At 54.1% G+C, this 22,467-nt stretch overlaps 1 protein-coding gene across 1 annotated transcript; it reads right to left on the reverse strand.

Annotated features, from left to right (window-relative positions):
• Positions 1–251: 251 nt before the first annotated feature.
• Positions 252–17,310, reverse strand: LOC120393925 (C-type lectin domain family 4 member F-like). The gene is made up of 6 exons (XM_039518385.1): positions 17,164–17,310; positions 4,098–4,238; positions 3,573–3,797; positions 2,647–2,798; positions 1,447–1,565; positions 252–823 (listed from the first exon to the last, which is right to left on the reverse strand). Exons 1-6 carry the CDS (start codon positions 17,222–17,224, stop codon positions 661–663), a joined length of 861 nt encoding a protein of 286 aa, XP_039374319.1. The 5' UTR covers positions 17,225–17,310; the 3' UTR covers positions 252–660.
• Positions 17,311–22,467: the final 5,157 nt, after the last annotated feature.

Consider the following 22,467-nt stretch of genomic DNA (forward strand, 5'->3'; position numbering starts at 1 on the left):
TGAGTTACTACAGAGAATTCTTTCCTGAGTGCTGGCTGGTGAGTCTTGCCCACATGCTCAGGGTTTAACTGATTGCCATATTTGGGGTCGGGAAGGAATTTTCCTCCGGGGCAAATTGGCAGAGGCCCTGGAGGTTTTTTGCCTTCCTCTGCAGCGTGGGGCACGGGTCACTTGCTGGAGGATTCTCTGCAGCTTGAGGTCTTCAAACCAAAATCTGAAGACTTCAGTAACTCAGACATAGGTTAGGGGTTTGTTATAGAAGTGGATGGGTAAGATTCTGTGGCCTGCTTTGTGCAGGAGGTCAGACTAGATGATCATAATGGTCCCTTCTGACCTTAAAGTCTATGAGGAGCTGGCCAGAATCTCATGGGGAAATGCCGTTCTTGCTCCTTGCTGGCAGCTCCCTGGGCGTAAGGGGAAGTGAGCTGGGAGCTCACCACACCCTCCCAGAGGCTGGTGGAGCAAGTACTTTGCCACGTGCGCCCTAGAAGCCACTAGGAGGAATTCAGGCTGGTCCATCCAGGATTCCTCCTGGGGGCTCCCCCGGCAATGCACATCCCATGCGGCCCCTCCAGTGTAAAGAGCTCCTCACCAGCAGGTCGCTGGGAAATATTCTAGCTTGAAAATTAAAGTGCTTTTTGACGTGCTGAGACCTGCATGTCACAGCCCAGCCGGTCCATGGGCCTGCTTACAAATCCACCTGAAAGGCTGAGTGCACTTGGCATCATTCCACAAATTCCGGTTCCTTGGAACGGTGTGAACACAGTCTTCTCCACCATCTTTCTTCGGATCGTAATTGTCTGGCTGATTCTCCACCCAGAACCTACAGATCAGAGTGTTAATGTCTCAGGGCAGAACCACAGCCAATCCCAGAGCTCAGTTCTGCTCTGTGGACTCTGCTGTTGACAGGGGTAGCGGGGGCCAGTCATTAACTTCTCCCTGGCCCTGCTTATGGGCCTCGCCCACAGCCCCCTGAGGTCACTGCACCGACTGCAGCTGGCTCCGGCCTTGGCCCCGGCCCCACAGCCTCCCCGTGCCCAGCCTGACCAAGGGAGGCGCAGCGCAATCCCAAGGAGAGCGGGAACCTGCCGCTCACTCCAGACTCCCCTGGCTGCACTGAGTCGACTTGGGGCCAGATCCTCAGCTGGTGTAAATCCCTGTGGTTCATTCAAGTCAATGCCGAGTTACGCAGGGGAGGCTCTGGCCCTGGGTCTCAGTGGGCACTGAACACACACTCCGTGTTGAGGCTCCTGCTCTAAGCAAAGGGGCATTAGCAGAAATTCCTGAGAGGATTCACAGTTGTCGTGGCAGCGCCCGGGGGCCTCCCTCAGGATCAGGCCCACTGTGCCGGGTGCTGCATAGACACCAGGGGCCGCACAGACGCTGCCCGAAAGAGCTTGTGACCAAACGTGTAATAAATAATCACGTTTCTCAAGCTTTACTCACCCCCTGCTTGCGTCTGCTCTGTATTCTGTGCCATCCGCCCAGCGCCAGCTGCCTTCTGTCTCCTGGTCGGTGAGTCCAATCCAGTGAGCTTCTCCCTTGGTCTCCTTGGAGAGAAACTCCTGCACAACACAGTTTGCAGCATGTGCAGGTCACCCAAGAGAGGCTGCAGGATGCAGCCACAGCTGCCTGGGCTGAACAGATTTTGGAGGAGAGGAAAGGGCGTCTGGTGGTGTGAGCAGGGCACTGGGCAGTGGGAGACGTGGTGTCCTGCCCCCAACGCTGACAGTGACTAGCTGGGAGACCCTGAGGGAGCCCTGGAGCAGCTCTGTGTCTGTGTCTGCATCTGTATCTGCCTGGGGCTAACAGAAGGGACCTGTCTCAGAACCCTCCCCCCACGGCCCCCTCAGAGCTGGGCTGAGGCAGGTACTGACGGGCACCTCAGAGTTCACACCAGCCCCCTGCCCTTGCAGGAGGCAAAGCTCGGAGCAGAGAACTGGGTGCAAAGTCTGGCCCTGCCGGAGGGTGGGATTTTCCTCCTCCAAAACTGCTGCAGAGGCCTGGGGTGAGGGCTGCAGTGGGGCCGCAGCATGGAGTAAGAGCTCCCCAAGGCCTGAGGCCTCACAGGGAGCATGCGCTTCTCCAGTCCCAGGGCCATAGTGTAGGAGCCAGGTCGGGAGGGTTCCCCTGCTGCCTGGTGCTTCTGCTGCGAAGTAGGGTCGGAGCACTGCGGCTTCTCCCACCCCACCTGCCTGCCCGGTACTTCTGCCGGGGCTACGGGCTTCCGCCATCCCATGGTGGATTTCTGTTGGGGGTGGGGCACAGGCCCCGTCCGCCCATTGGACAATCCACCACTGCCTGAGCCCTCGGACTGGGGAGAGAGATCAAAGTGGGTCGTCACTGGGAAAGGTCATTGGGTTTGCTGGAAATGCTACATTGGAAGTAGGGAAAATCAGAAATGAGCCTGACCCCAAATCCTCCTCCTCCAGCATCCCAGATCCTGGCTCTCTTCCTCTGCCCATCTCTGCTTTTAAACTGATGGGTGAATCCCTTGGGTCAGGTTTCAAAGCTTGGCATCCTCTCCAATAGTTTGCCACAAGCATGTCACAGATTTGCAACCTCAGCTGCCACCTTCCACCTCCTTCAGGTATGAAACAAGGCACTGACCCATTGTCCAAGCCACTAGGAGCTTCCTGCACTCACCTGTTCCGCCTGGGAGGAGACAGAGGTCAGGTGCGAGTCCTGAGACACACAGAACCGCTTGGCCTCGTCCCACGACTTCCTTTCTTGTGAAAAGTAATAGAGGTTCCCACTGTAAAACCTCCAGCCCCTGGAGAGCTTTGTGAGCATGTCACCTAGGAGCAGAGACTGAGGTGAGACGCCTGGGCTAAAGTCACAGGGACACACGCAGGGAGCTCAGGGTTTTTAGTGCTGCATTTCCCCTGCCCTTCAGCTGCCCCCAGCCCAGGGAGCTTCTGAATCCTGATTCTCCAGCATCACAATAAGTAGCTTTTGTGGCCACATGATGGATCCCAAAGAGCGCTGCAGAAAGCAGACACCACGGGGTCACTCCCCCAGCACTGAAATGCAGCTGCATCTGGGCTGGAGCATGGGCGCTGGTCCCAGTGCAGAGCAGCACGGCTGTAATGGGAAAGGGGAGACTCACTGTGCAGCTGAGCGGCAGGGGGAATTCAGGTGGGGGAATGTAGCTGCCCAAGGTGGAAGATCTCCTGGTTCTGCATCAAATATTTTCAGTGATCATGAGAAGTTGAAGTCTCGGGTCATTTGCAAATCAGTGTCCCACCCCAACACTCCGGGATGGTTCTGAAAGTAACGCCCCATACACTGAAATGCCAGGGTCACTTTTTGCCTGTGACCTGACAGGTTTGGAGCGTCTAAGAAGAGCTGAAAGCTGGGTGCTCCCATTAGGCTAACGAGGCCTAGGGTGTAATTTAACTCCACACCGATCACCACAGTGTGGGCCCAGGTGCAGCCACCGGTGATTTTTAATGAAAGAGAACTTGGTGCTGGAGAAAGGCGCTGAGTTGTCAGCCTGGGAGCCTGAAATCCTCCGTTCATCCTCAGCAGCAGCAGAAATGGCACCAGCCAGCACTGCAGCTAGTACTTACTGTAGCGACCTTGCACTGCTGCTCGTGCTGCACTGACGTTGTCCAGCCGGATCTGGATTTCTCCATACGCTGCACTGACGTTACCCAGCCGGATCTGGATTTCTCCATACGCTGCACTGACGTTGTCCAGCCGGATCTGGATTTCTCCATATGCTGCACTGACGTTACCCAGCTGGGCTTTCAGCATCCGGACTCCTGCCTGCGCTTCATCCAATAGCTGCAGACCTAGAAGAAAGTCACAGCGACCTCAGTGGAGTTGCAGAACACTTGATTATCAGTACGTGCAGTAGAGCAGCACCTGCAGGCCTCTGTGTGCCAGGCGCTGAACGGACAGGAGGGGACAGTCCCTGCTCTCAACAGCTCAGTCAAAATCGACTCTAGGTGGGAGAAATAAAGGATGATTTTCCTGCTGGGGAACAGAGTCTGGCAGGGAAGTATCTGGAGGGGAGCAGGAGGAAGCCAGGCACCCACCATCCCTGTAGGCAGGAGAGTGCTCAGCTTCCAGGCCAAGGGAGGGGAACTCACCCTGATGCCTAAGACCCTCGTCCTGCGACTTACTGTCCGATCCCTTCGCTGACGCGTCCGAGGCGTTGTCAGGCTGCAGAGAGACTTGGAGCTTCTGCCCCGCTTCTTCAACCGCTTGCAGCTTGCTCTGTGCCCGGAGATCTAGAAATCACACATCTGCAGGTCAGCGACCAAACCGAACTGCGGCTGGAGACCAGCCGCGCCCAGAGAAGGAACATGCTCCGAGCGCGAGGCTGTTCTCTATGACGTCTTTTATTTTAATCTTGGACAGCTTCCCTCCCGAGGAGGGACACCGGCACAGCCAAGGCCCCGTTCGGGGCTCTCTCCTGGTGTATGTTACACCGTCTTAACGTAGGGCATCAGCTCCGTGGAGCAGGGAGCTACAAACTCCAGCAGAGCCGATTGAGAGTAAATCTCAGGAACAGACGCCTTGGGAGGTTGTGGAAGCTCTTTCACGGGAGGTTTTCAAAAGGAGGCTGGAGCCGTCTGTCTGGGATGGGTCAGACACAACAAATCCTGCATCTTGCCAGGGGTTAGACTAGATTCCCCTGGGGTCCCTTCTCACCCGATGGTTCTGGGATTCTATGACCTCATTTTACTGTGTGTTTGTGCAGCACCTAGCGCTATGGAAAGTAGGACCTGGGTGCAGCTTCTGGGCACTGTGGCCATCCAAGTGCTTATTAACAATCCTGACAGCTCCACTCCTGGTGTGTCTCAGGGGCCTGTCTGCTAACTGGAGGCCCGGACCCTTAGAAGTGTTCAGGCCCCATACTCCCAGTGATTTCTATGGAAACCAGGAGCCCAAATGCTTCTGAGGATCCGGGCTTGCAGACTAATGGCCAGCTGCTCAGATGGTGTCAATCTGACTTCAGAGGAGCTACTTTGATTTACACCTGCAGAGCATCTGTCCCTAAAAATCAGCCTTCACTCCCCTTAGTGCTGCAGGGTCAACACAGCGATGCCCCAGGGAGCCAGTTTCTCTTCCAGCTTGTTCATCATCAACAGACCTGTGATCTAAGTGCTGCCTGCGGAATCTTTCCCACAATCCATCGTACGTCTCTGGCTCCTTTCACGGTAGGATCTGAGCAGCTCACAACCTTTCATATATTACTTAATGTCACACAACACCCCTGTGAACAGGGGCGGCTCTACAAATTTGGCCGCCCCAAGCAATCATGCCCGGGAGGCGCCCCCGAGCCGCGGGAGCAGCGGACCTGCCGCGGGCATGAGTGCGGAGGGTCCGCGGGTCGCGCGGCTCGGCTGACCCTCCTGCAGCTGCGGGCGGTTCGCTGGTCCGGCGGCTCCGGTTGAGCTGCCGCAGGCGGGCCTGCGGGAGGTCCAGCCGAGCCGCGGGACCAGCGAACCGTCCGCAGTCATGCCTGCGGCAGGTCCGGTCGTCCCGAGGTTCCGGTGGACCTCCCGCAGGCATGACTGCGGCAGGTCCACCGGCCCAGCCTGCCGCCCCCCTGGGAAAGGGCCGCCCCAGGCGGGTGCTTGCCCCGCTGGGCTCTAGAGCCACCCCTGCCTGTGAAGTAGGGAAGTCTCCTCCCCCCACTTTAGAGGTGGTTAACTGAGGCAGAGACAGGTCTCATAGACCTTACAGCCAGAACGGCCCATCATGATCATAATCTGACCTCCTGCAGGCCACAGAACCTCGCCCACCCACTCCTGTAATAGTCCCATAACCTTTGGCTGAGTTACTGAACTCCTCAAACCATGATCTAAAGACTTCAAGTTACAGAGAATCCACCATTTACACTAGTTCAAACCTGCAAGTGATCCGTGCCCCAGGCTGCAGAGGACGACAAAAAACCTCAGAGTCTCTGCCAATCTGATTTGGGGGAAAATTCCTTCCCGACCCCATTGAAAGGTGGATAAGGACCCAGTTAAATGGGAGACTACAACTGATCATGCTCAAAGGTGAACTGTCAGGCTGGAGGAGGTTACTCGTGGAGTTCCTCGGGATCACTCTTGGGACAAATCTTATTTAACGTTTTCATTAAAGACCTTTGCACAAAAAGAGGAGTGTGCTAATGAAATCAAGAGATGACACAGAGTTGAGAGGTATTGCCAGCATGGAGGAGGACTGGAATTTCATACGAGTAGAGCTGGACAACCTTGACACCTGGAGTAGTAGAAATGGGATGAAATTTAATTGTGCAAAGTGCAAGGTCATGCACATAGCGATTAACAGCAATATTAATCCCCCTCTTCTCCAAGATGACTCATAATTTCCCATGTGGCATGGTATCAAATGCCCTGAAATCCAGATAGATGAGAACAACTGTAATTCCTTTCTCTAAAAAATCAGTTATCTTCTCAAAGAAAGAGAAGGTTCGTTTGGCATGATCTACCTTTTGTAAAACCATGTTGAATTTTATCTCATTTACCATTAACCTCTATGCCCCTAACTACTTTCTCCTCCCAAATTTGTTCGAAGACCTAGCATACAATTAAGATCAAACTAAAAGTTCTGGATTTTCCCAGATCACTTTTTTCCAGTTTCTAAAAAATCAGAACTCCATTAGCAATTCTCCAGTTATAGGGTCTGACCTCTGAGTTTATGGATTCACTAAAAAATTCTTGCTGGTGGGCTTGCAACTTCGTGTGCCAGTTCCTTTAATATTCTTGGATGGAGATTATCCAGTTTGGTCCTATTAAGCTGTTCGAGTTTGACTTCCATCTCAGATGTGGTAATTTCTACTTCCTTATCCTCATTCCCATTAACCAGCCTGCCACTACCCATAAACTCCTCATTCCATTTATTAAAAACGGAGGCAAATTATTTGTTTAGGCATTTGCCCATGGCTAGATTATCTCCAATCTCCACACACCCTCCGTGTCGGGCAGTCCCTTTTTGTTTATATGGCTCTAGAACCATTTACTGTTGGTTTTAGTTCCCTTTGCAAGGTCCAGCTCTGCTTGGCTCTCAGCAGTTCTCACTTTTCCCTGCACTTTCTGATCTCTAAGACGTGGCTTTCCTTGCTGATCCATCCCATCTTCCATTCCTTGTAGGATTTCTGCTTTCTCTTAATCACCTGTGTGAGATGCTTGTTCATCCAGCCTGGTCCACAACCCTTCCCTAGGAAGTTTTTCCCCTTGCGTGGGATGCAGGTGTCAGAGAACTTCTGTAACTTGGACTGAAAGTAATTCCAAGCCTCCCCCACTTTCAGATCCTTGAGTCCTTCCACCCAGTCAATTATATTTTAAAGTTTCTCCTTTTGAAATGAAGGCCCCTAGTTGCAGACCTAGTTTTGTTTATCCTTCCATTTAGTTGAAACTGAATTAGCTCGTGATCACACGAACCAAGGTTGTCCCCTACAACCAGCTCTTCTCAGGAGATCCTTCCTACTCACCAACACTCAGTCTCAAATGGCATCACCTTGGTCTTGGGTTGGTGACTCTTTGGGACAGAACTCTGTCCGCTCTCACAGCCAGGAAAGTGTGGACCACACCCAGGGCCGGTGCAACCACTAGGCCAACTAGGCAGCTGCCTAGGCACCTAGCAGTTGAGGGCGCCTAAAAGCCTCCTCAGGCAAGGAGGTGGAGCAGAGGTGAGCTGGGGCAGGGGGGCGTGGGGAGGGCTGCCCGCAGTAACGGGGAGGGGGGCCCACAGGGGAACCGCTCCCCGCCCCAGCTCATCTCCACTCTGCCTTCTCTGCTGAGCACACAGCCCAGCTCTAAGTCTCCTCTCCTCCCAGGCTTGCGGCACCGATTGGAGGGGAATTAGAGTGGGGGAATCGGCGCCGCAAGCCTGGGAGGGGAGGTCACTTAGAGCGGGAGCTGTGTGCTCAGCGGAGGAGGCGGAGCGGAGGTGAGCTGGGGCGGGCTCCCCAGGAGGAGTTTGCTGCCGCGGAGAGGGGCTCCCCGGGCGGGGTTAGCTGCCACAGAGTGGGGGGGCCTCCCTAGACGGGGTTAGCTGTCGTAGGGGGGGCTACCCGGGTGGGGTTAGCTGCCACAGAATGGGGGGGGGACTCCCCGGGCGGGGTTAGCTGTCGTAGGGGGAGGCTCCCCGGGTGGGGTTAGCTGCGGGGGGTAGCTGTTGCAGAGAGGGGCTCCCCGGGTGGGGTTATCTGCCACAGAATGGGGGGGCCTCCCCAGACAGGGTTAGCTGTCGTAGGGGGGGCTACCCGGGTGGGGTTAGCTGCCACAGAATGGGGGCCTCCCGGGCGGGGTTAGCTGCGGGGGTAGCTGCAGCAGGAGGGGCTCCCGGGCGGGTGGGGTGGCGGGCTGAGTTAACTGCCGTGGTGGGCAGGTTTAGCTGCCGTGAGGGGGGGTCCTCTGGTGGAAGGGACAGGTGGGCGTGGTTAACTGCAGTGGGGCTCCTCGGGTGGGAGGGACAGGTGGGCGTGGTTAACTGCAGGGGGGGGGCTCCTCTGGTGGGAGGGGCGGGTGGATGTGGTTAGCTGCCATGGGGGGGCGCGGCAGCGGGCGGGGTTAGCTGGGTGTGGGGATGGCGCAAAGCGGAAGTTTCACCTAGGGCATGAAACTTTCTTGCACCAGCCCTGGCCATACCATGATGATTAGCACTCGTCCTCCGGTCTGTATCCGGGAAATTAAAGTCTCCCATAATCACACAGCTCCCAGGAGTATATATTTAATTGAAGTTTTTCCAGAGGTCTCTATCCATATCCAGATAGGATCCTGGGGTCTGTAGCAGGCCCCAAGCACTGTCTCAGGGGAGCCTCTGGTAGCTTTCTTCCCCAAAGTGATTTTGACCCAAACACACTCTGTTTTAGCCATTCCAGCACTTCTAATTTCTTTACAGTCAGTCTATCTCCTCATCAATATACAATGCTACTGCACCTCCTTCACCTTCATTTCTGTCTTTCCTGAGCAGCACATACTCTCCATTGTCTGTACTCCATTCCTAGCTACTATTCCACCGTGTTTCTGTTATCCTCGTAACATCTGGTTTCACTTCCTGCACCAGTAGATCTGGTTCCTCCATTTTGTCTCCCAGGCTTCTTGCATTGGTGCATAGACACCTTAGTTGTTTCTGCTCGGCTTCGCAGGGCTCCTCACACGATTAGGCACAGTCATGCTACTGCCAGTATCACCTACTACTTGGTTGTTAGCATCATTGGTTTGGGAACTGTCTTTCCTCTTGATGTCCATTCTCCTTCCCTCTGCTGTTCCTTTCTCCTTTGCTGTGTCTGCTCTTACTTGATTTTCTCCTGCTCAATATTAGAATCAGAAGTGGAGATTACATGAGCATCTCTCAGCTGTCTCCACTGAATTCCAACCTTAAAGCTCTTTTAACTAGTTGTGCCACCCTCCACCCCAGAATCTATTCCCACCCTACTCAGGGGGAGTCTGTCCCATGAGAACAGTCCTTTGTCCGTGAATGCCTCCCAGTGGACGAACAGCTCAGAGACCTCCTTAGAGCTCCACTGCCTGAGCCGTGCATTGATCATCATCATCTTGTCTCACCTCCCTTCTCCTCCTCTAGGGACAGGTAGAATCCCATTGAAGATCACCTGAGCCTCCATTTCTTTAAATGTGTTCCCCAGCCTGGCATCATCTCCCTTGATCCATTCCAGCAAGAATCTAGCAGTATCATTTGTTCCCATGTGAAAGACAATCAGTGGATTCCTTCCTGCTCCAATTAGGATCCTCTTCAGCCTCAGGTCCATGTCCCATACATTAGCTCTCGGCAGACAGCTCACCCTTCTGTTCCCTGGATCAGCTCTGCTGCCAGGCCTGTCCATTCCTTTTAGTAAGGAGTCACCAGTCTGTAGACCTGCCTCTTCCTGGTGTTGGTGCCATTCTCCAGCCTATCTCTCGTTCCTTCTGAATGCAAGTCCCCTTGTCTTTTGTTCTCCCTTGTGATCTACTGCAAGTCATCATCTGTCCTCCTGGGGCTCCGAACTCTGGGTAGGTACATTGACTCTTCCCCTCTTCTTGTAGGACTAGCTGCTCTTCTCTTCTCCCTGGCCCTCCCACCTTCTGCTACTCCCTGCTGCAGCCTTCTTCACTTTCCAACTCAGCAAACCTGTTCCTGAGCTCTACTTCTCCTTCTCTAGCTGGTCTTTTCCTATGCCCGGTTCTCATCATCACGTTTCCACTGGCCACTTTACTCACCCAGCAGTCTCCCTTCCGCGTTCTCCAGTCCAGCTTGGATCTGCCAGTCCTGAGTTTTCCCTTCAGCCTCCTCTCACCTTCCCTCCATCATCTGCTCAAATCCCCTTCAAAACTCAACCATAGTTTCCACCTGCATCTCCAAACCTCGTCTCTTCTCTTCCATCAGCTCTCTCAGGCGGAGCTTCATACAAACAAGCTCTTTTCAGGTACCTGCTCCAGAAACATGTACATCCCGCAGCTTCCACATCCGGTCATCTTCACTGTCTCTTCCATTGCTTGGGTCACTACCACTGCTGCCTCTGTATCTGTCACACCCTTCCTGCCTAAGCGCCTGCCAAGGAGAGAGAAAACCCCACACCACACAAAAACAGAACGCCACTGCCCCTCCCCCAAACTCTCCTTACAATCCCGCACGCTAACTCCCCTGTTCCCAGTTGTTTGCTGGCTTCTTTCCAACGGCTTGGCTGCCTTTGTAGGCCCCCTAACCAGGGAAGCCCCTCACCCGATCTGATGTGATCACAGGCTCTGCATCTCTCAGCGCACGGCCCATACCAGCCTCTGCAAACTGAACACCGCAAACCAGCAAACTCTCAAGAACCCACTCGCCAGAGGCGACGCATGGTGTGGGGGGGTGCAGGGTGAAGCGCCCCCCAGATTTCTGCTTGGCATGCCGGGGGGGGGAGGGGGAGAAAGAGGGGCTGTGTCCTTCTCCCGCTGACGCTGACCCCTGTCACGCTCGGCCGCATCCCCGACAGCCGGGCCCGGGCAGGGAGTGGAGGGGGCAGGACCAGCCACTTCTCATGTTGGCCGCTCAGGGTCTCTGCTCTGTGCAGCGCAGCAGGTGCCTGAGAGCCTGGTGGGGAGGTGGCGGGGGCTACCCCATCAAGGCCAGGCTACCAGGGACAGGGGTCGAGCAAGCTGGAGTCCCCTGACCCGCTGGCACGTTTCCGGCTCACTCAGCCCCTGTGCCCAGCAGCAGAGCTCTGGTGGGGGCGTCCCGGCCCTGCGCCCCCAGCCAGGCTCTCAGGCAGCTGCTGCCCTGCACAGAGCAGTGACCTGGAGCGCCCGGCTTCAGCTGCATGAGACGCGGCTCCCTCCTGCTCCTCGCCCGGCCCCGGCTGCCAGGGAGAGCGGCCGAATGTGCTGGGGGGAGGGGGGAGGAGAGTGGGAGAAGGACAGAGACCCCCGCAGGTAACTCTGCTGGGGCGGGAGTGCATGGTGGCCCTGGACTGAGCTCAGGGGTCGCTAGGCAGAGGAGACATGTGGGGCGGTCACGTGTCCTCCCCTTTAGATTGTGGCCCCCCAGGACGGGGAGGCGCCAGTCGTCTTTGCCACTCACTGCCCCTAAGGAACAGGGGCTTTTCTCCCCTCTCCTCCAAGAGCTCTCCACTCCAGCTCCCTGTTTTCAGCTGTTCGCTGGCTCCAGGGCAGGGACTCTTTGGCAGAGCAGGGAATTAAACCCAGCAGTCTGAGCCCCCAGACAAGCGCATGAACCACTGGACCGTCAGGTCTCTCCGTAGGGAATTTCAATGGTGCGATGAGGACGCCTGAGGCTGACACTCGTGCTGGTGATATGTGGTCAGGAAAGGACCTAGCGTGACCCTCTGAGCGCAGGTTGAGCATGTGGGGCTGCCACATGTGATCTGAAGTCCCTGAGGTGATGCTCAGGCAGGATGAAGTTCACCCAGACCATCCCTGACAGGTGGCTGTCTAACCTGTCCTTAAAAACCTCCCGTGATGGGGGTTCCACAGCCTCGCCAGGTGACCTGTTCCTGTGCTGGACCATCGTTAGACTTAGAAAGTTTGTGCCAGTATCAAACCAGCAGGGCAAGATCTTACAGCTCCATTCGATCTCCCTGGAGCAGGAGATTTTTTTGGAGGGACAGACTGGAAACACGGTCGACATTCTGCTGGAATGTGGGGGTGCCCCCCCCAGTTGAGCCAGCTGGCCTGTATGGAAGTTGGCAAACGTTGGGCTTGGAGCTGCAGATGAACTTACATAGAAGTGTCACAGCAAGGAGGGACGTGGCCAGGGCCAGACCCAGGAGGAGAAGGACAGCAGTGACGATGCCCCCTGCCCTGTGCCGCCAAGGGACCGATGTCTTGGGAGGGTTTCCTTGAAGGAGAAGAAGAAATGTATCCATGGAAAGTTACAGCTCAAATGCCACTGACTGAGGAAACTCCACCCCCCAAATCCAATACCTGCTCAGCCTCCTAGTCCCTGAGTGTGCTTAATAGCAGCAGCGGAATGAGGCCAAATAAGGTCAGAACCGACCTGAACTTGAATGTGAAAAGCGACCCTCCCTAAATCAGGAGTGACTCTAGTGCCAGGCAGGCGTCCTGTGAGAGAGATCTGGGAGCAGGGCGTTCCCCCTGCGTTAGCATTTCTTGGGAGGGAAGTTTAGGGGTTGTGCAGTCCAGGCCCAAAGAGTATTTTTAAGTGAGAAAAGGAACCTGAAACAACTTATGAAATATGAATACAACGAGGCAGAGAAATGAGGGGAAATGATTCTGTGCAGGAGAAAAGTGGGGCTGACAGCAGCAGTGTGCCCAGAAGGGCCTTTCTACAGCATCCCTGTCTAATAACCCATCCCCAGGATGCTGGGCTCCTCCCTGCAAGGCAGCCAAGGGGCGAATCACAGGGCAAAGCCAGAAGACTATGTCTCCCCTGCACATTAAAGGGAGAAGACTAGAGCTGCTTTCTGTCTGTGTAGACAGAAGTAAGTGTGCTCGGTGTACTCTGCATTTGGTCTCCCCAAGGTGAACGTCAGCTGCTTGGAGATGCAAGACTGTCAGATTCTCCTCTCCCTGAAAGTCTCAGCCTGCCGCACCTCTTCCCTGTCTGATCTGGACCTCAGCCATTAGCTCGCGCCGCTCCCCCATGGGGTGTGGTTCCTGGAACCAGCAGACAACACTCAGATGCCCAGATAATCCCCTTACATTGCAGAAGTGGCTTCTCTCACGCTAACCAAAGGGTGAAGCTGCCTCTCACTAATTTACTACGTTTGCAGTTCTCAGCCTTTCCTGAAACAGATTCTGGGAGGAGCTTCTCTGTCACTGAGCGCACACTACATTTTTCCTTATGTTTTCATAGAATCACAGAATATCAGGGTTGGAAGGGACCTCAGGAGGTATCTAGTCCAACCCCCTGCTCAAAGCAGGGCCAATTCCCAACTAAATCATCCCAGCCAGGGCTTTGTCAAGCCTGACCTTAAAAACCTCTAAGGAAGCAGATTCCATCACCCCCCTACGTAACCCATTCCAGTGCTTCACCACCCTCCTAGTGAAATAGTTTTTCCTAATATCGAACTGAAACCTCCCCCACTGCAACTTGAGACCATTGCTCCTTGTTCTGTCATCTGCCACCACTGAGAACAGTCTAGGTCCATCTGTGATGAAGTGGAAGTGCAAAAAACGGCTGCCCCACAAGCAGAAGTATGCGGCCTCAAAAAAGAAATGCCCAGCCCTGGTGCAGGCCCTTGGAAAGCTGCAGCTGTATCATTTTGGGCAGCGCTTTACTGTGTATACTGACCACTCTCCTCCGATGTGGTGGCGTCAAATGCAAGGGGCTGAGGCCAAGCTGCTGGGAACAGACACACCTGTTCAGGGGGTGGCCAAAGTCAAGCTGGGGGCTCTTAACCAAGAGAGCCCAAATTGCAGCCCTCCAAACTGGAGCGCTGGGAAAAGACCCAATCCCAGTTTAAACCCCAGGGCTATTGGGGTGGCAAAAGGGCCCGGGCTGCATGAACCTTCCCACATGCAGTCTGCAAGCGCCATCAAGCACAACAGACCCACGGGAGGGCGTGAGACTGGACTGTCCTGGTGTAACTCACCCCAAGGAATGGGAGAGATGCTGGGGCACCCATGGAAACGTTGCTGGGTTCAAACTTCCCCAGGTCACCGGCTAAATTGACCTCGCTCAGTTCGGTCTCGAAGGGGAGAGAAGTGACAAAATGGGGCTGTTCGTAATGTTTCCTCTGAATAATGTGTGGGTGCCTCAGTTTATAACCGGACACTCTGTCACCTAGCAACTAAACCTCTGTTTTACTGGCTGGCTAAGAGTCACATCTAACTGAAAAGTGGGGGTGTGTGCAGGACCCTCTGGCTTCCCCAGAACCCTGCTGTCACCGAGTGTGGGGGAGACTAGGCCCGGCACCCCCGGCTTCCTGCAATTCACCATGACTCTCAGCCAGCCAGTAAAGCAGAAGGTTTATTTAGATGACAGGAGCAAAGTCCAAAACAGGTCTTGCCGGTATAAACAACAGGACCCCCTGTAATTAGGTCCATCTGTGGGCCCCAGGGAGGCCACAGCCCCGTTGGGAAGCCCAAGCCCCGTCGGGGCTCCCCTCCATTTCCTAGCCAGCTCCCAAACTGAATCTCCCCCCAGCCTCTCACTCAGCCTCCCCCTGGCTCCTCCCCCAGCCTCTGTCCTTTTTCCAGTGTCCCAGGCAGAGGTGTCACCTGGCCTCCAACCCCCCTCCTGGGTTCTCAGGTTACATGCTCAGGTATCTCCCTTCCCCAGTGCAGCCGTCCCAGTACAACTCCCCTGCAACCTTCCCAGGTCAATACTCCCCTCTCAGCATTCACATCACACAGCCGGAACATTCCCACTTCCTCACACCTGCCTGGGCAGACTCGCTTGTGGGATGCGCACAAAGTGGCATATGTTACATGCTCCCAGAAGAGACCCAGGAGGTGAAGGCGTGTGAGTTTCTTGCCCTGCAGACAGTCTGCTTCATGGGAGAGGAGGCTCCCCAAAGTCCTGACTGGCTTTGTGGGGAGCAGTTCCAGAGCATCGCCCGGGGACTCCATAACACCATCCTCTTTGGAACCCCCTTTCAGGGAGTTGAAGGCTGCTATCAAATCCCGCCTCACTCTTCTCTTCTGCAGACTAAACTATCCCAGTTCCCTCAGCCTCTCCTCATAAGTCATGTGCTCCAGCCCCCTAATCATTTTTGTTGCCCTCCGCTGGACTCTTTGCAATTTTTCCACATCCTTCTTGTAGTGTGGGGCCCAAAACTGGACACAGTACTCCGGGTGAGGCCTCACCAATGTAGAATAGAGGGGAATGATCACGTCCCTCGATCTGCTGGCAATGCCCCTACTTATACAGCCCAAAATGCCGTTAGCCTTCTTGGAAACAAGGTCACAAGGGCACACTGCTGACTCATATCCAGTTTTTCCTTTGTCGCTGCAGAGAGCCTAGCTGAGCTCGGTGCTTAGCTGCAGCTGCCCACTGAACCTCACATCCTCACCCGCACCCTCCACTTCCGACAGCCCCGTCTCCCTGCCTGTCTTCTGACCCTTCCCGGCGTCTTTCATGTGTTCGAATCCAGAACTGCTGCCACATGGCATCTGGATTGCACTGAAACCAAAGGGGATAAACAACCCCTGGAGCAGGCCCTTGTCCAGCTGACACCTGCACAACCAAACATAAGAATGTAAGAACGTCCAGACTGGGTCAGACCAAAGATCCATCTACCCCAGCATCCTGTCTGCAGACAGTGACCAGTGCCAGGTGCCCCAGAGGGAATGAACAGAACAGGGAATCCATCCCCAGTTGCCCATTCCCAGCTTCTTGCAAAGAGGCTAGGGACACCATCCCTGCCCATCCTGGCTAATAGCCAATGATGGACCTGTCCTCCATGAACTTATCTAGGAACTCTGTTATGCTCCTGGCCTTCACAATATCCCCTGACAAGGAGTTCCACAGGTTAACTGTGAAGAAATACTTCCTTTTGTTTGTTTTGTTTGTTTGTTTTAAACCTTCACTTGGTGACCCCTAGTTCTTGTGTTATGGGAAGGAGTAAATAACACTTCCTTATTTACTTTCTCCACACCAGTCATGATTTTATAGATCTCAGTCACATCTCCCCTTAGTCGTCTCTTTTCTAAGCTGAAAAGTCCCAATTTTATTAATCTCTCCTCATATGGCAGCCATTCCATACCCCTAATCCCTTTTCTGAACCTTTTCCAATTCCAATATATCTGTTTTGAAATGGGGCAACCACATCTGCACGCAGTATTCAAGACGTGGGTGTACCATGGATTTATATATAGGCAATAGGATATTTTCTGTCCCTTTCGTAATGATCCTGAACATTCTGTTCGCTTTTTTGAAGCCGCTGCACATTGAGTGGATGTTTTCAGAGAACTGTCCACAGTGACTCCAATATCCCTCTCTTGAGTGGAAACAGCTAATTCAGACCCCATCATGTTATAAGTACAGTTGGGATTATGTTTTCCAATGTGCGTTACTTTGCATTAATCAACATTGAATTTCATTTGCCATTTTGTTGCCCAGTCACCCAGCCAAAGCCCTGAGAGGGGCCCCTTGTGCTGGGAGCTTTAGGAAAACAGCCTGGTCCTTATCTCAGCACTTCCAGCTCCATTTCCTCCTTGTCCTTGGAGGAACCGGTTCCCTTCCCTCCCCATCCCCGAGCCCTGGGGAAAACCCTTCTCTGCTAACACAGCTACATCTCCCTGCCCCTGCTCACGGTTAGACGCGTGTACTCGGGCAGGGAAGGGGCAGAGGGTAAGGAAAGGAGGTGTCACTGTGAAATGGGGGGATGAGAGGGAGCTGGTCCCCAGAGATGGGGGCTGTGAGGATTCGACCCTGGTGATCTCCTCCTGGGAGAGGCTGACGGTGGCAGTGAGCTGGGGAGGGGGAGCCTGGCTGGCTTTTATGGCCAGCCCATGGCACTGCGCTGCCCGGCAGGAGGCTGGGATGCCGTGCAGGGACTCCCATCTCTCCCCCTGTGCCCTTCTCCCATTGGGGACTGGCAGGGGAGAGAACGCACTGGGAAGCACTGACCGAGCACCCTCGCCCACTGCCCGTGGTGCTGTCTGGCCAGCACAAGGCTGAGCTCTGGGTTCGTGGTCAGTGGAGCAAGCGATCGCTGCCCAGGACGCTCTGCAGAGACCACAAAGCCAAGGAGAGGCCAGCGGGAGTCCAGGGTCTGGTGCAGCCTCTTGTGCTTACCTTTGGGCTGGGGAGCAGCTTCTGTCATCGGCATGTTCTCATAGATATCCTCATCCGCCATTGTCCTGCCTTCGCGCTGAGCCGAGCCTCTGATGACTGGCCTGTGGGTCCTTTCTGCAGCCTGCTGGGTTAGAGCCTCCCTCTGACAGCAGCACTGGCCCAGAAATAGAAATGGGAAGTGATGCCTGGTGGTTGGATGAGGGAAGGAGGGGTAGTGGGAGGTCTGGAGATAAGAGATGGTTGCACGGGGGAGGGAAGTGGAGTGGGGAGGGCATGGAGGGGAGAGATGGGTGCATGAGGAAACGAGGCATGAGGGAAGAAGGCTGCACTCTGTCAGCAGCACCTACCCATAGGTGCTGGCTCTAGAGGGGTTGTGGTTTCCTCTCCCCTCCTGGGATACCCCCAGCTCCGCCCCAGCCATGGCATCCTGCTCTGTGTCCTGGGCCCACTTGTGTTGTGGGGCCTCCAGCGTCATCCCGCTGAAGCACGGTGAGGGGCAGGCTAGGGGCAGTGTGGGGCCAGGCCTGTGTCCTGCTCCTTGCCTCCGGACCACGTCCCCTCCTCCCCGACCTTGGCGCCCTTGGCAGTCACCCACATCGCCCGCCCCGAAGGCCGGCCCTATCCTGGGGCATCCACGACTGTCCAAATCTGCATCTTTTTCCTATGTGTGACCATCCACGGGTGGGAGTTCTGCTGTCCAAAGAGACAGACGCTGCTCACTGCTCCGGCGGTAACATGGGATGAGAGGGGGCACGTGTGCAATCAAAGGTTAGCGTGTTACACAAGCATCCTGGTGAGTACGAGCAGCACTGGTACAAGCAGCCAAGAGGGCACATGCCCAGCGATACACAAACGTTGGTGGCTGAACGCTGACATGACTTTGTAGCATAGACACGGCATCGGTCGCCATCTCTGGGGCTGTACAGGAGGTTTCCAGGAAGGACAAGCAGCCTTGCTGGCTTTTTCCTCTCCACTGATCACTCCCAGTTTGTGGAGTTTTGCTGGGAAACTTCCCCAGCCAGGCTGAGTTCGCCCTCCAGCTCCCTAGGTGAGACCAGGCCCCACATGCTCAGCTCTGCTCTGGCTGCTAGTCCAGGGCTGCTGCCTGCTGGGGGGTGTCTGGGCGCTGGGCTAGGAGACGACAGTTTGGATGTTAGTGTAGTTGTGTAACCTGCACCTTGAGCCCTGCACCCCTTTGTGGGGAGGGGAAATCCTGGGACCGACGCAGCCTGACTCCTGCCTGAGGAGGATCCCGGCCAGCAGAGACCAGCCCCTCTGCAGTGACCGAGGGGTCCAGAGGCAGCTCTGACCCTGAGGATCATTCATGGAGTTTGTGAGGGCACCATCTGTTAGTTAATCAGTCAGGGAAATTGTTTTGGGGACCCCCTAATCCCTGAACTGTGTCCTCAAGCCAGGGATTAAGGGTTTGCGGATTTTATAACCTGCTGCTTATTAAACCTGTGGAGGGACTTACCACCTCCTCCCACTTGTGAGTCCTTTGTGTTGTACTGAACCCAGCCAGCCACACGGCCAAACCACTGCAGAGACGATCTTGTGGTCATAGGTCATCAAAGGCCCCAACAAAGTGCGGTACCGACGGGACACTGATCTTACATTTCATACATCAGGTCCCGTGACTGGGGAAAGTCACGGGTATTAGCAGTGTTTTACCCTGTTATGGTATGTTTGTCTCCTGTTTAATACAATTACTGTGTTGAATACATTGTATGTGTTTGTGTTGTTTCTTGGGAGTCTCCAACGATCTGGCAAGTAAGTGGGAGTTCCCCTGTGGTAAGAATTTTCCGCCCAAGCTGCCCTGGTGACCCTGCCAGGAAGGAGCGAGGGGGGTGGAGGCACCGCCAAATAAATTCCTAGGGGAAAATAAAGAAGATTCACCCTGCTGAGGGGGTGGCAGGATCCAGGAGAACCCAGACCTGTCCATCAACTCCTGTAAGCCAACTGGCATTAAAGAAGGTGACCAGGTGGAGCGGGGGCGCTACATGGGAAGGGCTGCTGGCCGGACGGGGCTTTGGGCTGGTGTTTGCTGAGGAGATTCTGAGGTGCTGGGTGGGGATGGAGAGGCCGCCATTCTCCTCAGGCCCTGCAGAGTCCAGAGGGGGGACACATACATTTGGAGCCCCCCCCCCCCCGACAGAGACTGGGACATGATCAGTGTGAGGTCAGAGGGGAATGCTCGGAAGGTGTGGCCCAAACTCCACAAGTGAGTGTTGTGTTGTTACCTTGCACTGAAGTACATGTAACAGCAACAGCACCGGGAGTCTCTGTAAGGAACCCCACAGATTTACTGCCGAACCGCGCTGCTGAAGGGACTGAAAAGTGTCCCGCGTACTGTCTGCGAGGGGCTGTGTGTGTGATAAACGTTTGCTCGCTAAGAAATTGTCTGGGACTCTGAGCTGACTGGCAGCTGTCGTTAACCCCTACAGGCAGGGGCTGGTACCGTAGCTCTGAGCTTCAATTCTGTGCAATACTTTTCTTTTTTAAAGCCCTGAAAAGACAGAGCTCAGGCCTGCGCTTCAGCAGGGAGTTGTGCTGAGGGGCAGGGAAGGGGGGTGTCACAGTTACACATAATTCTGCCTCCGCCTCCCCCAGCCCATTGCATCTCTGTGCCTGCTGCAGCATCGCCACTGGCCCAGCACGGCCTGACTCCTGGCAGCGGCTTCCCCCTCCCCTGCCAGGTGGGTGGTGTCAGGGGCGGGCTGGCCTTTTAGGGGATTTGGGCTCAGCCCCATCAGTGTGCAGTTAGCCCCCACCCCAGTGATGGTTTGGGAAGCTGGCTGGATCAGACATCACGTGATGGTAGCCTGGGGTAGGGGCAGGGCTGCTTGTAAAATGGAGCCTGCTGTCTCACAGAGGGGAGACAAGGGGCTCGGAAAGACATAGGGGGCTGGTGGGTGAGGCCCAGAACCTTGCAAGGGGCTGGTAGAGCTCCCTCACTCAGGGAGAGCTGGTGCCTGGTGCCCTGATAGATGGGTAAAGGGCAGAAAGAGACCTGTGGAGGATCGAGAGGGGATCCTGGGAGCACCTTCCCCCACACCAGCCAGAGGGAAAGGCCTGGCTGGAGCTACCTGAGTGAGGGCCAGGAGCCAACCCTTAAGGCCTGGTCATCACTGCAGAAGAGGGACATTAACTCAGAGACTCATAAAACCATCAAGTTAGAAGAGACCACAAGGGTTGTCTAGTCTAACCTTGCCAAGCTGCCAGGTTTGCTGTGTCTAAACCATCCCAGACAGTCAGAGAGCCTTTGAAACCCTCCAGTGAAGGAGCTTCCACAACCTCTGTCATAAACAGTTAGTTAAGGGTTAAGGTTTTTTTTCTACCTGTAAAGGGTTAACAAGCAGTATCTGTGGACACCTGACCAGAGGACCAATCAGGGGCAAGATATTTTCAAATCCCTGTGGAGGGAAGTTTTTTTTCTGAGAAGGTTGATCAGTAGTTGGAAGAGGGGTTGGATTGGTAGGATCATGCTGCTTAGTCTTTTCTAATTCCAGAGCCTGCCGGTGGGCCTCCCTCTGGATCTCCATTTCTCTGTCTTTTAACTGCATTTGTCTCATGTGCTCAGCCTCCTTGGCTTTGTGGTCCGCTTCTTGTTTCTCCATCTCCCTCTTGTGGGCAGCTTCCTCCTTGACCATTTCTACCCTCATTAGTTCTATTTGCAACCTAGCAAGTTCCAGTTTGTCAGCTGTTTCACTGCCACTCATGATTGTGTGTCTTCTGGTGCTGGCCACACCCCTCTGCAGTCAGTGATATTTCTGGGTGGTTTGGTAGTGCTGGTCACACCCCTCTGCAGTCAGTGATCTGTCTGTGTTGCTTGCTTCAGTTCCTAACCCTGTCTATCATTGACTAAACAAAGAAAAATCAAATGTATTGTTTTGCAAATTGTGTTCTGCGGGAATGACTGTGCTTTTGACCGAGAAAGAAAAAAAAAATTTCCCCCTCCTCCCAAGAGCAAGACAAACCGGTTTAACCAGTGTCTCTCGCCCTTGCTAAGTAGCTCTCAGTATGGGGTCTCCTGAAAGAAAGGCTTGTCAGAAAACCTTACCCCTCCTTTTCCTCCACGGTGCTTTTTGAAGCAACCAGAAAGAAAACGAAAAGAAAAAATCCTTCTCTAACAAAGTATGTCAGAGGACTGTATTTCCTCCAGCTAAACCTAGCTGAAAAACTGCTCCAAAAAACAATCTCCCCCTCCTTGCTCCCAAGAAGGTGGAAAACCTGTCTTGCACCTCTCTCTCTCTCTCTCTCTCTCTCTCTCTCTCTCTCTCTCTCTCTCGCAATTGCTAAGTACCCTCTCAGCAGGGTGTTCCTTGTAACAAAAGGCTGGTTAGAAAAACTGTATTCCCTTCAGCCAACCTAGCTGAAACTCCTTCTAACCCTGAAAGCTGCTTTAAAACTCCCTTTTGGTAGAAAAGCCTTGCCTCTGTATGGCTCCAAATGCTGTTAAGTGGACTGATGAGTGTCAGAAAGCCTTTACCCAGCTTAAGGCGACGCTCATGTCTGACCCTGTGTTAAGGGCCCCGGACTTTGACAAACCCTTTTTAGTAACCACCGATGCATCTGAACGTGGGGTAGGAGCAGTTCTAATGCAGGAAGGACGGGATCACAACTTCCATCCTGTCGTATTTCTCAGCAAAAAACTGTCTGAGAGGGAAAGCCACTGGTCCATCAGTGAGAAAGAATGTTACGCCATTGTGTATGCCCTGGAAAAGCTACGACCATACGTTTGGGGACGGCGGTTCCAGCTACAAACCGACCATGCTGCGCTAAAGTGGCTTCATACTAACAAGGGAAACAACAAGAAACTTCTCCGCTGGAGCTTAGCTCTCCAAGACTTTGATTTTGAAATTCAGCACATTTCAGGAGCTTCCAACAAAGTTGCTGATGCACTCTCTCGTGAAAGTTTCCCAGAATCAAGTGGTTAAAAAGTGTTCTTCACATGTTTACATGCTTAGTAGTATATGTAATACTGCATGTGTTTTAGTAATCTGTTTATTTTACAGTTCTAGGAGGAAATCACTGCCAGTGGTTCCCACTGTTGGCGATTTGGGGGGCGTGTCATAAACAGTTAGTTAAGGGTTAAGGGTTTTTTTTCTACCTGTAAAGGGTTAACAAGCAGTACCTGTGGACACCTGACCAGAGGACCAATCAGGGACAAGATATTTTCAAATCCCTGTGGAGGGAAGTTTTTTTCTGTTCTTTGTTCTCTTAGAGAGTCTCTCTTGGGAGTTGAGGGAGTCCAGACATCTTAATCAAGTCCTCCCAGGTTTCTACAATAAATTCTTCTATTCA

The sequence above is a fragment of the Mauremys reevesii genome, unplaced genomic scaffold (genome assembly GCF_016161935.1).
Source record: "Mauremys reevesii isolate NIE-2019 unplaced genomic scaffold, ASM1616193v1 Contig38, whole genome shotgun sequence".
Lineage (NCBI taxonomy): Eukaryota > Metazoa > Chordata > Testudines > Geoemydidae > Mauremys > Mauremys reevesii.